The sequence below is a fragment of the Tamandua tetradactyla genome, chromosome 5, assembly GCF_023851605.1.
Source record: "Tamandua tetradactyla isolate mTamTet1 chromosome 5, mTamTet1.pri, whole genome shotgun sequence".
In the NCBI taxonomy this organism is placed as follows: domain Eukaryota; kingdom Metazoa; phylum Chordata; class Mammalia; order Pilosa; family Myrmecophagidae; genus Tamandua; species Tamandua tetradactyla.
The window spans coordinates 98,562,180-98,576,123 of record NC_135331.1 but is presented as its reverse complement, the minus strand read 5'-3'; the positions used below and the strand labels follow the sequence as shown (position 1 = coordinate 98,576,123).

At 37.6% G+C, this 13,944-nt stretch overlaps 2 protein-coding genes and 1 pseudogene across 6 annotated transcripts in view; all 3 read right to left on the bottom strand.

Annotated features, from left to right (window-relative positions):
- The window catches only part of LOC143684617 (adenylate cyclase type 10-like), a 28,657-nt gene extending 18,722 nt beyond the window's left edge, over nucleotides 1-9,935 (bottom strand). Inside the window, exons 1-6 of one of the 4 annotated variants that reach the window (XM_077161721.1) lie at nucleotides 9,822-9,935; nucleotides 8,988-9,124; nucleotides 8,304-8,445; nucleotides 4,600-4,872; nucleotides 3,415-3,750; nucleotides 1,242-1,305 (exon numbers count right to left, since the gene is read on the bottom strand). In XM_077161721.1, the coding sequence (XP_077017836.1) occupies nucleotides 1,242-1,305; nucleotides 3,415-3,750; nucleotides 4,600-4,872; nucleotides 8,304-8,445; nucleotides 8,988-9,038 (866 nt within the window). In that variant the 5' untranslated portion in view covers nucleotides 9,039-9,124; nucleotides 9,822-9,935. The other 3 variants (XM_077161720.1, XM_077161722.1, XM_077161723.1) reach the window with 3 other exon arrangements.
- Nucleotides 9,936-9,977: 42 nt separating this feature from the next.
- The window catches only part of LOC143684618 (adenylate cyclase type 10-like), a 38,065-nt gene continuing 34,098 nt past the window's right edge, over nucleotides 9,978-13,944 (bottom strand). The window contains exon 16 of the mRNA XM_077161725.1: nucleotides 9,978-10,089. Within this exon, the coding sequence (XP_077017840.1) occupies nucleotides 10,087-10,089 (3 nt within the window). The 3' untranslated portion in view covers nucleotides 9,978-10,086. The remainder of the gene's footprint in view (nucleotides 10,090-13,944) is intronic.
- On the bottom strand, nucleotides 9,980-13,942 carry LOC143684619 (coilin pseudogene; annotated as a pseudogene). The gene is made up of 2 exons (XR_013176114.1): nucleotides 11,273-13,942; nucleotides 9,980-10,093 (listed from the first exon to the last, which is right to left on the bottom strand). The product of XR_013176114.1 is annotated as a coilin pseudogene (transcript).

Here is a 13,944-nt window from a genome sequence, read left to right as displayed (position 1 = left end):
CAGGGACCATATCTATAACAGCAAAGCTCTATTAGAAATTTTAAGAAACCTAAAGCCAAATCAAGCAGCTCACAACCTAAATGGGGAAATATCATACCTGAAGAGTAGACTAACAATGTAATTAAATAAAGATCTAACAAATATCTGACAATAATTAATATTTAATATTAGCATATTTGAATTTTGTAATGGCATAATTGAATATTAATTCATACAACACTATAACCTGATTATTTTACCTGATCCCCCAACAACCCTATAATTATTACCTTCCTTTTACATATGAGGAAATTGAGGCTTATAGAGATTAAGTGACTTACATAAGGACTCATAACTACTGAGTAGAACCCAAACCAGATCTCTCCTCTTTTAACTACTAGTACAGTATAATTTCCACAGACACTCTGAGTTCAAAAGAGGATCTCTGAGAGGCAGAATGATCTTAAAAAGTGAGAATTTATGGTATGTATGAATTTTTTTTCTGTTTTCTTTTTATTTCTTTTTCTGAATTGATGCAAATGTTTTAAGAAATGATCATGACGATGAATACACAACTATGTAATGAAAAAAAGAATGTTCATATTATATGTTGATTGGTTTATTAATAAAAATAAAAATAAAAAATTTTAAAAAGTGGGAATTGAGGAGCCCCATGAAAGATGGGGAACATCTGGATAAGCTGAAGGATTTGCGGGTCACTCAGCATTTTAGAAAGGGAGAGTTGTGTGAACAAAGATACACAGGTAAGGGTAGAAGTGGCTCAAGTTGAATATAGAATTTTGTTTGAAAACTGTAGGAAATCAGGTTAGATAAGTGGGATGAGGGAACTGTATACAAAGTTGATAGTCATCTCAAGGTAGGGACTTTTAAAATTGAAGTGATAGGCATTAAAAAGCCAGAGGTGCAAGGTTAGGAAATGTAAATCCATTTTAATATCATCTAGGGGTCAAAAGAATAAAGAAGACAGATTTATAGCTGAAAAAAATCTGCTATATGTACAATGCATTTGAAAGCCATAAAAGTTTTTCTCTACCAATAAGAAATAATTTCCCTAATAGAGAATTGACTTTCCAAATCTTCTCTGTTGGCTTGGAATTTTTGACTGAGTAAAAAATTCACCATTCCTAGGAGGTAAAATATACCTCTTAATCTGAGAATAAGGTGAATGTCCCCCTGTTGAATGGTCCTCTGTCTCTCACTTTCTAAACTCCTCCACGTCCACCCTCAGCATTTCCAGCTACCTGCAGTGATCACTTGAAAAGTCTTCCTGACTTCTGGATGGCTTTGTCTGGAACTGAAGACTATCTGTAGGGAGAAAAAGATGATTAACTTTAATTATCCTGGTTTGGTTAATTGAGGACATTTCAAATTTCCAAATACCTTTTCTTTGAAGCTCAGCTTATGACCTAATTGCTTCCACATTATAAAAATGTTAAGTGGGTTTAATATCAGCCTACAAAGCAAAATTAGGATGGATTCCTTAATGGTAACAATTTGGGATTCAAACAGCAACTCCTCTCATTCACAACCACCCTCCCCCCACACACACACAAAAAAAACATAAAACAAAAAAATAAAACAGTTCCTAATTCACAGGAGGCACTCAACATCTGCTAAATGAAAAGAAATGAATAAAGAATTTGTCTGTCCCGGTTAGATGTCTACTTTCAATAGTGAAATCCATGGCCAGGTCAGAGGGAACAGCAGAACCTCAGAGCTGGTCTTGTGAGAGCACAAGATGCCACAGTCTACTAGAATCACAGTGACACAACAGAGGTTATCAGCTTTGCTACTGTTCTTCTACCTTATTATGCAAAAGAGCAAAGACTGGAAATGACATTGAGGTTTTATCAATTAGACTCAGAAGCATGGGGGCGGGTGGGGTTAATAAGGAATCTAAAAGAACTGTTATAGGATTTGTTTTAATTAAAAAGACTGGCTCTCTGATAGTAATGATGTCACATAACAGCAAGGATGTCATATAACACTGGGGTTTTGGCAGCACTGCCATAGTGCACATTTCCAAGGGGCACCATCATATCATAGCCTCTGCGAATAGCACCCTCTGGAGTTGTGCAATGCCTGGCCTACATGGCTATGTACAGAGGCCTTGGGTCTGGGAAGCCGGCTCAGGGTTCATTTGTGTTGGGAAGGTCTTGAGCCTCTCTCATGTAGAATGACTAGGCTGTCTAAAACTGACCCTGACCTTTCAAAATTGAAGAGCTATATGGAAAATTTAAATGATAGAGCAATTTATTCACAATAGCAGCCCAGGACCTTCACTGCTATTTTCCCTTTTCCCCTCTCAAAGTATAAAAAGTACAGATGAACACAGAGTTTGTCAGCCAATACCTCAGTAACTGCTCTATCTTCATAGTCATCATAGTCTAGTTATAACTAGAAGACGTATTAGGATCATAGATCAAATCCCTCATTTTAGCCCAACAATCCACCATGACCCCCATGCCCAACCCCCCAACCCCAATTCCATCTTCTCTTCTATCAAATTGTAGAGACAGAGAAGAATTGGTTGGCTCTTGACAGCTGCCTAAAAATATGGAAGAGGGCACAATGATGAAAAATGGGTGACACAAGGAGATAGATTTCACTTTCATGAAAGATGAAACTTTCTAACAGCTGGAGACAATAAAGTGGGCTTTCCTGTAGGGGAAGCTAACAGAAAATGTTAAAGATGGATGACTCTAATCTGGAATGCAGTAGAAGGGTAACAGGCTATGGGGAATATCTATCCACTAATCCAACCTTCTTCAAACAACTAACTTCTACTTATCCCTCAAGGCCCTGTTCTGGTATTAACTCCTTCCAGGGAGAGTGCTTTCTGACTCATTTCTCAGGCTGAATTAAGGACTCTAGCATTTTCATTGCTTTTACCATGCCATATTGGAATTCTCTATGTGTCCATACAGTACAAAAAAAAAAGAAAAACCAAACTGATAGCTTTGGAGGACAGGGACTGAGGCTTATTCATTTTGTATTCCTAATACTTAGCATAGTTGTCTGATACTCATAAGGGCTCAATATATGACTAAGCTGAATAAAAATAACAACAACAATGTGTGAGCACTTACCATGTGCCTGGTACCCTTCACAGCACATTACATATTTTAATTCATTTAATTCTCACAAAAGTCCTATGGAGTTGGTATCATTATTTTCTCTGAACAATTGAGGTTAAGTAACTTGCCCAAGGTTGCCAACCAAAAGAAGTGTGATTTCAAAGGTTTCTTTTACTTCTGAGAGACCATTTTTCTTATCTCTAGTACTCTAGGGATAAATGTTTTTTTCCACCTACTTTTCTCTTTAATCTGATTTCAACTTTTTGATGAAAACCTCCAAGTACATGAATAAAGAGAAGTGCTGCCCACATGTCCTCTTTCTGCCCTTTGGGTTTACCTTGGGAAGATGGCAACTGCAATTTGTTTGTGATCACTTGTGTTAGCACTGAGCCAGTATCTTTGTAACTGCAGAATTGGGAGGTTCTCATGGAGCTCTTAGTAGAACAGATGGCAAAACGGTGGAAGGGGACAAAGTCCCCTCCATGGCAGCTCCTACAGCGGCAAGCCAAATCTTGAAGAAAACAGGCACATTCAAGGTGTAGGGCTATCTGTTGTTCCTTGGGCCATAGCTCCCAAGCAGCTTCCCGTAATAGAGGCACTCCAAATTCCAGCATCTCAGTCTGAGGTGGGGATGGTTCCTCTAGTAGCCTGAGAGGATAGGCTAAGCCTGCATCTGAAATTCAGGAAAATCGAAGTGAGAGTCTCTCTTAAAGTCCTTGTATGCCACTATTTGGCAAATTTCCAAACACATGATTGCTAATTTATATATAAGAAAGTTTTATTTACAATTCCTGGTTAGTATTACTGTCTTCTCTGTATAAAGAATTTTGCACCATTCTGAGAGTGATAGTGATCATATCTAGTATAAAGTACAATGGGAAGAAATGATCAGAGGTAAATTGGATAGATTTCTTAATTGCTCATCTCCTAAACTGAACTTTTTTTCCTTCACTTCAAATAAACAGCAAATCAGCAGAAATGCCCTATTCAAATTAAGGGTCCAAACATATTTCAAACTCAAAGGGAAACTATTTGTGGATTATATTCATTTGAGTAGTCCATGCCTCAATTTTATTCTTTCATGTGAAGAATCTGAAATTGCATCCTAATGTATGTACTGCTTTGTTCATGTCTGTTTCAAATACCACGTGTTTATCTTGTGAATTTCTAAAAGTAGGAACAGTTTTTCCTATTTTCTCATCATTTGCACCTAGAAGGCAATAAAGGATTATGGCAATATTTTCTGAACCAAAAATCAAAACACAATACTGACATATGGGTTAACAAGGAGACAGAATTCTTGAAATCAAGACAATCCTGAAAAACATGAACATTTGTTCACTATAACCATAGCTTATGCATGATTAAAAATGATCACTTTTCTCCTGTTTCTTAGTCATAAGTTTTAAGAGACAGAAGCCCTTGATATATCATTTTTATGGTCTTTCTTGATATGTAATATTGATACTCCATCTGGGGCTCTCTGTTCAGGACTGAGAACAAGGGAGCAGCCCTTTCTTACATGACTTTTTTTCCTTCTCTTTAGTTTGTTCAATGATCTCAATAGAGGAAGTCTCTAATATTGGCTGAGCAGGAAGATCTTGACTTTTGTTGAACCAGCGGAGCACATGTATATCTACAAGAGCCCTCAGCACCTGAAGTAGCTTATTTTTATCCCAGCCAGGTAGGAGGTGCTGCAGCAGATCTATATGGAAGGAGTGACCAATGACTGCAGCACACTTGACCAGCAACTGTTCCTCTGGGCTCAACTGATCCAGTTGGTTTACTGCTATTTCTTAAAAATAAAACAAACAAAAAACAATAAAATCAGCCAATGAACAAGTCTTCTACAAACCTATAATACATTGTGTTGATAATCTGTCCATCCTTTAAAAAAGAAGAAATACATTTGCTTTTTGTCCACCCCTAGCTATTGCCTTGCCTTAATCCTCCCTTCCCCCACTTAGCCAAACCTCTATCTTCATGTCATCATTTCCCATTCACTCCTTAACCAACAAACAATTAGGTCTGTACCACTGAAACTGCTCTCCCCATAGGCACCAAAACCTTTTGATGGTAGACCCAAAGCTGTGCTCTAAATCAGCTTTACTAAATCCTACTCAGCTATACTAACAATTCTTCCAATCTTCCTGACCTATTGGTACTCAAATCCTTTTCTTCTCCCTTTAAACTAAACATATAGGCCAGGCTCTTGGTCCCATGTCTCTGATAATTATAAAGACCTTAATTAACTTCCAAGCATTTTAGTCATCTCTTTGTATTCTGGCCCTGACATTAAAGCAATTGGTAATGAACCAATAAATCACCAAGTCTACATTCTTACAATAATTCTAAACATTTTCCTTTCCCTTACAACCAAGGGGCAGCCACTCATTCTCCTTATAAATACCTCTTGAACATGTTTTCTCTTAAACAATTAGTGCAAGTAGTCATTTTCATTAGTATCACTACAGTATTCTGTTTCAGCTATCTCCAATTTTCTCTCATTCTTAGACAAAAATACATTAACTAGTGGCAGAATTGAAGTAGGGTTAGAATTAGGGTGGTGGCTGGCTAATGAGCAAAGGGTAAATTCCAAGGGGTAGTGAGGCAGCAAGGAGAAAGGTATCTCTAAAAAGAGCAGCAGTAAACAGCACCTGGGGGCTATTCAACCCCCAACTAAGTGAGTCATTTACGCTCAAGCATCAACTATGGAGGAAAAAGGGTACGGTAGTAAAATAGTTAATAAAAATTAGAAAAGGAACAAAAATCAATAAAAGCAGATTGCTCCACAGTGCTGGGGCCTCTTGCCTCTCACCCCACTTTTCTTGTGACAGTGCCTGCATATTCCTTCTCTGCATGTGTACTCAATAAACTTTCTACCTGTGAACTTGAATCTGCTGTGCCCTTGAATTCTTTCTCACAGCATGGTCAAGAACCTAGAAACCGGAACCCCGCAACAGAATTATATATAAAAAACACAAATATAATTACGTCAGTTCCTCTCTTAAACATTTTTGTAACTTATATGGACTTTAGCAATCTAGCTTTGGACTTTTATTTAGTCCAAGGCTTTGACTATCTATTTTAGTTTATGAGTTAACAAACATTTTTTCCTTTCCCTTTGGATAATGTTCACCTTGGGTTAACTTTCTAACCTGTTTCCCGGTATCCTGATAAAATTAGAATGTTAGCTGTTTTACCAGAAAACACTGTTTACACTAAAAATGGGCTGAATGGGAAACTGAATTTGGACTGAGAAACTGTGAACTAACTATAAATATCTGATTATAAACCATGGGCCTCCTTAGGTGTAATAATTCTTGTAACTAGTCATGTCCCTTGCTGGGCCTGAAAGCTATGCTTATGGATCTATTATAAGAGATACCATTGGTAACTATTTGGGACATGGGCTTCTCAGCACCCATCCATTATGGACTCATTCCCCCACACCTGAGCTATTACTTGAGGAGACAGAAAATAATTATTGGACTGTTGCACAAACTGCTGCAAGAACTCCCACTGAAGAAGTCTGTCTGCTGCTGCCTGCTAGCATGCTGAGTTTCTTGACCTGAATGCTTCTAAGTAAAGCCAATACCAAGTGTGGCCTATAGTAGTTGTGTGAGTGTGAACTCTCTAGTTGGACCTATACAGTTTATAAGGCTAACATTCATTGAATATTTATTATGTGCCACGATTCATTTCATTTAATCTGCAACTAATCCCATAAGGTAGGGGCTATTATTATTCTCATTTGATTTACAAAAGACCAAGGCTTAGATATGCTAGCAAACTTTTCCAAAGTTCCATAGCCAGTGATGGAAGAGCCAATGGTGTCTCAGTTTCTTTGGCTCCAAAGTCTAGGTTCTTAACCACCATGGTATCCTGCACTGCTGTTTCATGTGCACGTCTTACATTCTCAATATACTTGAACAATACTTGATGGTTTGCTTGTTCATCATTATATCCTTCAAATGGGCTTAATATAGTACTGTGTTGGTTTGAAAGGATGTATGCCCCCTAGAAAAGCCATGTTTTAATCAAAATCCCATTTTGTACAGGCAGAATAATCCTTATTCAATACCATATGTTTGAATCTGTAATTAGATCATCTCCCTGGAGATGTGATTTAATCAAGAGTGGTTGTTAGATTGGATTAGGTGACGACATGTCTCCACCCATTCGGGTTGGTCTTGATTAGTTTCTGAAGTCCTACAAAAGAGGAAACATTTTAGAGAATGAGAGCGATTCAGAGAGAGCAGAGCAGAACGACATAGCCACGAGAAGCAGAGTCCACCAACCAGTAACCTTTGGAGATGAAGAAGGAAAATGCCCCTCAGGGAGCTTAATGAAACAGGAAGCCAAGAGAGAAAGTTAGCAGATAACACCGTGTTCGCCACATGTCTTTCCAGATGAGCAAGAATCCCTGACTGTGTTTGCCATGTGCCTTCTCATTTGAGAGAGAGAGACACTGAACTTCATTAGCCTTCTTGAATCAAGTTATCTTTCCCTGGATACCTTTGATTGGACATTTCTATAGACTTATTTTAATTGGGACATTTTCTCGGCCTTAGAACTGCAAACTAACAGCTTATTAAATTCCCCTTTTTAAAAAAGCCATTCTGTTTCTGCTATAGTGCGTTCTGGCAGCTAGCAAACTGGAACAAGTACTTTCACCAAACATCTGAATCGAACATGAAGAAAAGAAACTAAAATTCATCTCCTCTAATATCTCCTCTCTCCAATTATGCTTACCCAGTTCTGATGGCTTTTTATTCATTATCTCATCAATCATAATAAACTTACTTTGTAGTCTGGGAGTTCCACTGAACTCCCAGAATGTACATAACACTCTCTTAATTATCACCAAGGATTTCCCTAAATCTCAGCAATACTATCTTCTTTGCTAACTGTCTCCTCCAGTATGGTAATATGCACAAAAGCAAAATTCAGGACCTAATTTTTATTAGATAACTAGGAAGCTTTTCTAGGTTTTAGTCAGCGCCAAAGGGAACAATGGACTCAAGTAGCATTACAAATCTTCAAAGGTTCTTTGCATAATGCTAGAAAGTATTTCTGGAAGGTAGGGGTTTTTGTTTTAATTTTTTAAAGAAAAAGAAATTAAGCCATAATGATAATGAAAGACATACTCAATTACCCACCAAATTATTAACTGCAATGGATGGCATCTGTAATTGGTTCACTTGAGGTCCTCAAAGAACTTGCCTTTTAACAATGGTGGGAGAAGCATTGTATCCAAGTTAACATCATCTTTGACTGTGCAGACAAAAAGTTCCTGATCTTTAGAGGTGGCAGGAGAAATACTATACATTGTGGATTTCATGGCATTGGCTGTAGGGAAAGAAAACTATGGCTGAGAATAACATCATGCTCAAAGATTAAGGGTTTAAAGTGGTTTATACCACCCATCTTGCCTGTTCTCTAAATTTGTCTTATAAACTAACAACTATTTGCTATCTTGCAGCTGTTCATGATTCCGTTCATCTTACAATAGCCCTTGCTTCTATTACATCACAACTCTAGGGCACCTTTTTGGATTTACACATATTTATACCCTTTCTTCCTCTCACATTCTCCTCTCTTCTCCCATCCCCCATACAAACCTCAAGTCAGCCTTCTCATTGATAATGTACAAGTCTCTATTCTGGACCCATGTTTTTAAACCCCATTTCCCTATCCCCAGCCCTGGGCTATTAAAAAAGGAACTACTGTAGATTGATTGACTGAATTAAGTTATATGAGGCAGATGTTTTCATCCAGTTGATAAACATTTACAGAATGCGCTTAGCTGGGTAGGTTTAATCTGGTTTACAATTGTCAGCAGGAGATAGGCATGATACCATGATGGAGAATGAATTCCAGCAGCTGGACCTGGGAACCTGAGCTTACCTGAGAGGTTTTCCCACTTGCTGTTCTCCTCATGTTCTTCTTGTAGGTCATGAAAGAGCAATATGTCCCTAGAGAGAAGGTCCTGGCATAGGACCTCACAGTAAAGAGGGTTTCCAAAGCACCTGTGGAGAAGGTAGCTGTAGAGAGGTAGGGAATTACTGACTAAAGATGGCCATTTGAAGGGAGCCAAGAATAAGGGTACTTCATACTGAGGAATCATTCTTCTTCTGTTAAAGTCAACTCTTGATGATATGATTTAACAGAAGAAAGAAGTGGCACAGAAATGCAAAAAAGTAATTTCTATTTGTCTTTGAAATACATTTTGACAGTAACTTTTCTTTCTCAACTGTTTTGCTTCTATTGATAATTTTTTTGTATGCTGTATGGTGGGGGTCACATTTCATTCTTTTTCCACGTGACTATCCCATTATTGCAGTATCATTTGTTGAATATTTTTTTTTTTTTGGAAGTGCATGGGCCAGGAATCAAGCCTAGGTCTCCCGCATGGCAGGTGAGGATTCTACCACGGAACTACCCTTGCACCCCTGCTTCTATTGATATTAAAAGGAACTAATACCTCCTTGCTAAAGGGCCTGGCAAGAACTGGCCTGAACACATGTAATTCACATGGAAAGCAGACCATTCAAGTCCTAACTGTACTGTGAAAACAGTACAGAAAGGGGAACCATCTGCCCTTGAATCTAATCTTGGGCCTTATGGTTGCATATGCCATTCTATCCCCCAATTTTGCTAAGTGAGACCTGAGCTTTCTCACTTACATTGTGGCTCTGGCTCCTCCCTTAATGAAGTGCCCAGGTATTCCTAGCTACTCACATCTGTAGCTCTTGGGGGATGCTCACCACCCCCAGTTCCCAACATGCCATTCTCAACAGTGAGGTTGCTGTCAACTTCGAAATGGGCACAATGACAGCTTGAGAGCTCTTCAGGAAGTGCTGGGCCCAGCCACATAAGAAGAAGGTAGGGGTCAATGTCATCACCATGCTGATGGGCACACTGGACAGCAGTATGCCCAAAAATTCCCAGGAAGCTGCATCCATATATTGGGCCTCATCAATGAGGAAAATCAGTGGTGTTTCCCTCACTGCCTGGAAATAAGAGCAAAGAAACAATAACAACTTCTGATTAGAAATGAAGTTATCTGGTTTTCAAATCTACCATTAATTTCCCATCAACCATTTAAATAAAATGTCAACACAAAATGGGACTTGAGTAAAATGTATCCTGAGTCCAGGTAATATTTTGCTTTATAAATATAAAATATAGCTGCATGTCTAATTACTAAAGAAATGTACTAAGATATTGAGACAAGGAAAAATTCTAACTGGAAAATGGTGCAAACATCAATATATTTTCCAAACCAAACTTGAAGCTTTCAAATATTTTGATAAAGATTTTGTCCTGTCTGGGACTTCATAATATTTTTTTTATTAATTTTTAAATTTACTTCATAATATTTTAAACCAGCAATTTTCAAACCAGGAGTGCTTGCAAAATTCCATATTGCCAGACCCCACTCATGTTGAGTTCAAAAAAATGTATTCATTTTTATCCACATTCCCTACTCCCATTCCATGCCTCACTGCTGCAGGTAACCATGCTAATGTGTTTAACCTATAACCTTTGCTTGTAATGAATTTTTTTTTCACTTAATATAATTTTATTTTAAATCTGCAAAGCTGAAGGAGGGATCTGATCTTTTGTTAAAAGAAAGCAATTTTCACAGTATATATTTAGCAATTTTAGTTTTGTGTCAAATAACAGAAAAGAAAGTTTCTGTTCAAGATCCTCACTCCAGCACACTTATCCAGGTGCTTGGGATCTTATGGCAAGATGACACATTCCCTGGGCTGAAGTTCACAGAAAACTTCTCACCCAAGTAGAATGCCAGTTTTTCCCCAGGCACACACATGAGATCTTATGTTCATTGCTTTACAAAAGGCCCCGAGAATCTTTATTTTAAAGTTGAGAAAAATGTGAAAGGATTCCTTTTTATTCAAATTGCCTGCATCAAATACAACTACCAAGTGTTAACTCTTGACAACTGCAAATATAAAATACTTACAATTTATAAGATATTCTACATTTAATGGAACTTAAATATTAAAAAATTATGTCATTTCGCATGTGTTAATGCTTTAAAATGTTATTTAATGAAATTTATTAAAACAAGATATACAGTACTTTCTTGTACTTGGTATTATAAACTCCTACTGATGGTTGCTACTTGATGGTCAAAAAAATAAAAGACAAGAAATCATACATACTGGTATGTAACAACGCCTGCAGGGAATGTCATATTTTAAATGTTATAACTGAAACTGAAAGAAAAAAAAATCTTACAAAACAAATACTTATGTTATTTTAAATGATGAGGTAAATCTTTATCCTAAGCAGTAAAGTGAAGATAATAAAAAGGCATACAATTTTCAAATCTTCTTTTTAAAAAAAATTCAGGTTATAGTCACTTTCATAAACAGACATTTATAAACTATGAGGTGGAAAGGTCATGTTCAGGCAAGTTATGTATTTGATGTGTTATTATTTGGATAATCAATAATCAATCTTGGGTCAATGAATTCTCTCCAAAATACAGTGATCTTTCTCTCCTGTGTGACAGCATACTCCACTATTTCAGTTCCATTTTCATTGTGATATACCAAATCAAATTTCCTAGGTTCTTTCATGGCAGGTAAAGATGAAAGGATTTCTGTATCTACTCACTATGTCTCTGGATTGTGGCTTAATATTTTTCCTTCCTTGTAGTCAGAGACATCAGGAGAGTAATTGGATGTTAGTTCCAAAAGCTTAAATGTTGTCTTTTCTCCAACTGGTGGGGCAGCTGCTAATAGCAGCAACAGACTGTAGTCCTTCTTGTGTACCTCTACTGGATTCTGAATAATAGTAGATGAATTTGTTAGCGATTCATTTAATTGCAGCTGCTTTTGACAGTCACTGTTTCTTTTTAAAACACAGGAATGGTTTGCCCTCAGTCTCAACCTCTCTCCCACATTCCCCTTCCCCTAGCTCCTTTCCAAGAAAGAATGTCCTCTCCTATACCGCATCCTCTTCCCAACGGGTGGGGACAGATAAGTTGGGAGGAGAACTAGGAGCCTGTCTGTCACCATTTGAGTCAGAGAGTTTCCATCTGGTAGCACTTGGAGTCTGTAAGGACACCCCTGGTTCTGGAAAACCACTCCCTGCAAAGAGGCCTGTTGTCTTTAAGAAATCTGTAGCATACTCTGCCATGCTCTCGGATATCATGCACTGCTCATCTGACTGAAATGGAGTCTGAACTAGAAGATGATGTTTTTTCTATCTTGTCCTTAATGGGGGTATGGTTAAAGCCAGTTTTTGCAGCCAGTTTTCTGCGGGTGTGGTTTTCAGACAGGATCCTTCCTTTGGTAGCTCAGTTGATATTTTCTCAGAGGACTTAGTGACCTCCAAAATGACACTGCTGAGCTCCTCAATGGATGATTCATTAGAAGACTCTAACTCTGAGCAGGAACTGGGGCTACCTTTTGCACAAATGCCTCCACCATCTTCTTTTTACCTTTAACAAGGTTGTCTCTTCCAGGAGAACCTTTTGGAGAACTACAGTTCTGAATGGTCCACTTTTTCACTGTCTGTGCTTTAGGAGACTTAGGATTCTTTGTCTGTTTTTTATATTCAGATTTCTCCTTTTTCTTTGGTGCTTTTCTTTTGGTCTTCCCCTCCTCCTCATCATCCATTACACACATATTGTTTATTTTTCTTCTTGTTTTTTTCCCCTCATACTATGATCTGTGGCAACTTTTGGTTCCAATTCAAGGTCTTCTCATTATTGTTTTCTTGCCTCTTCCATTGCTTCTTTGAATATTTGTAACCTAGTTCAGCTTCTTCCTCCTCAAACTTAAGCACCTGCTTCTTTGCTTTTCAAGGTATTAAATGAGTACTGCCACCATTACTGACTAGTGTGGAATTCTCAGCAACAGATCTCTCTTCTAATTTAACTCTAAGGCAGTCATTGTCTCATACCAGGCACATGCTCTGGGTAGGGAGCTCCTCATCCAGGTAGAGACCTAGGAAGGATCCAGAACTGAAGTTGAACCATTGGTGTATGAGACTAATGAGACTGGTAACTACTTGGGATCTGTTTAAGTTGACCAGAAGACAAAAGACCGTTCAGTGTTGGGTAGCTGGTGGTGGGTGGTCAAATTGAAGTCATAATTTAACTGTCTCAGAGGCTGCCATCTTGTTCTGTACTTAATTTTTATAAAATGTGTACTGTTGTTTAGTCAAACAAATTGTTTTTATGTACATGCTACTGTATTAGTATGTATATAAAATAATATCATTCTTTTTCTCTATTTTTAAACTCAGGAATCTATTTGAAAGCCTTCCATAATAGCATGTTTTCACTTATTTCTTAACTTGTAATTCCCATATTATACTCCATTGTGTCCACCCATTTTTTCATGCCTTTAATTCCCTGACCTCTATGACAAACACTGCAATGAACACATTCCTGGGGATATATACTGAAGAGTGGAATTTCTGGTTCCAGAGGGTACATATCATTAAAATTTGACTAGCTACTTCTAGAATGCTTCTCAAATTGGCTGCATCAGTTTCTACTCATCAAGGTTTTTGATTTAGTAATACTGGGATAGAGCCTGAATATTTATATTCTTAATAAATAGTAGATAAAATAATTGTATTTAGAAACCACTGTTGTAAATAAGGGACTAAACTTTTGTTAATAAACAGGAGCAGGAAAGAGCAAAGACCTTTTCTTGTACGTTGTGCTATAGGACAAATTTAAGGTTTACGATAGACATGGACAAAAAACATGCCAATAAATAGATAGAAAAGAAATGTCTAAGTCAAGATGTGATGTGGTAGATTAAAATAAGCATAAACCTCCACATAATAAGAGTTAATGAATGATATGTAGCAA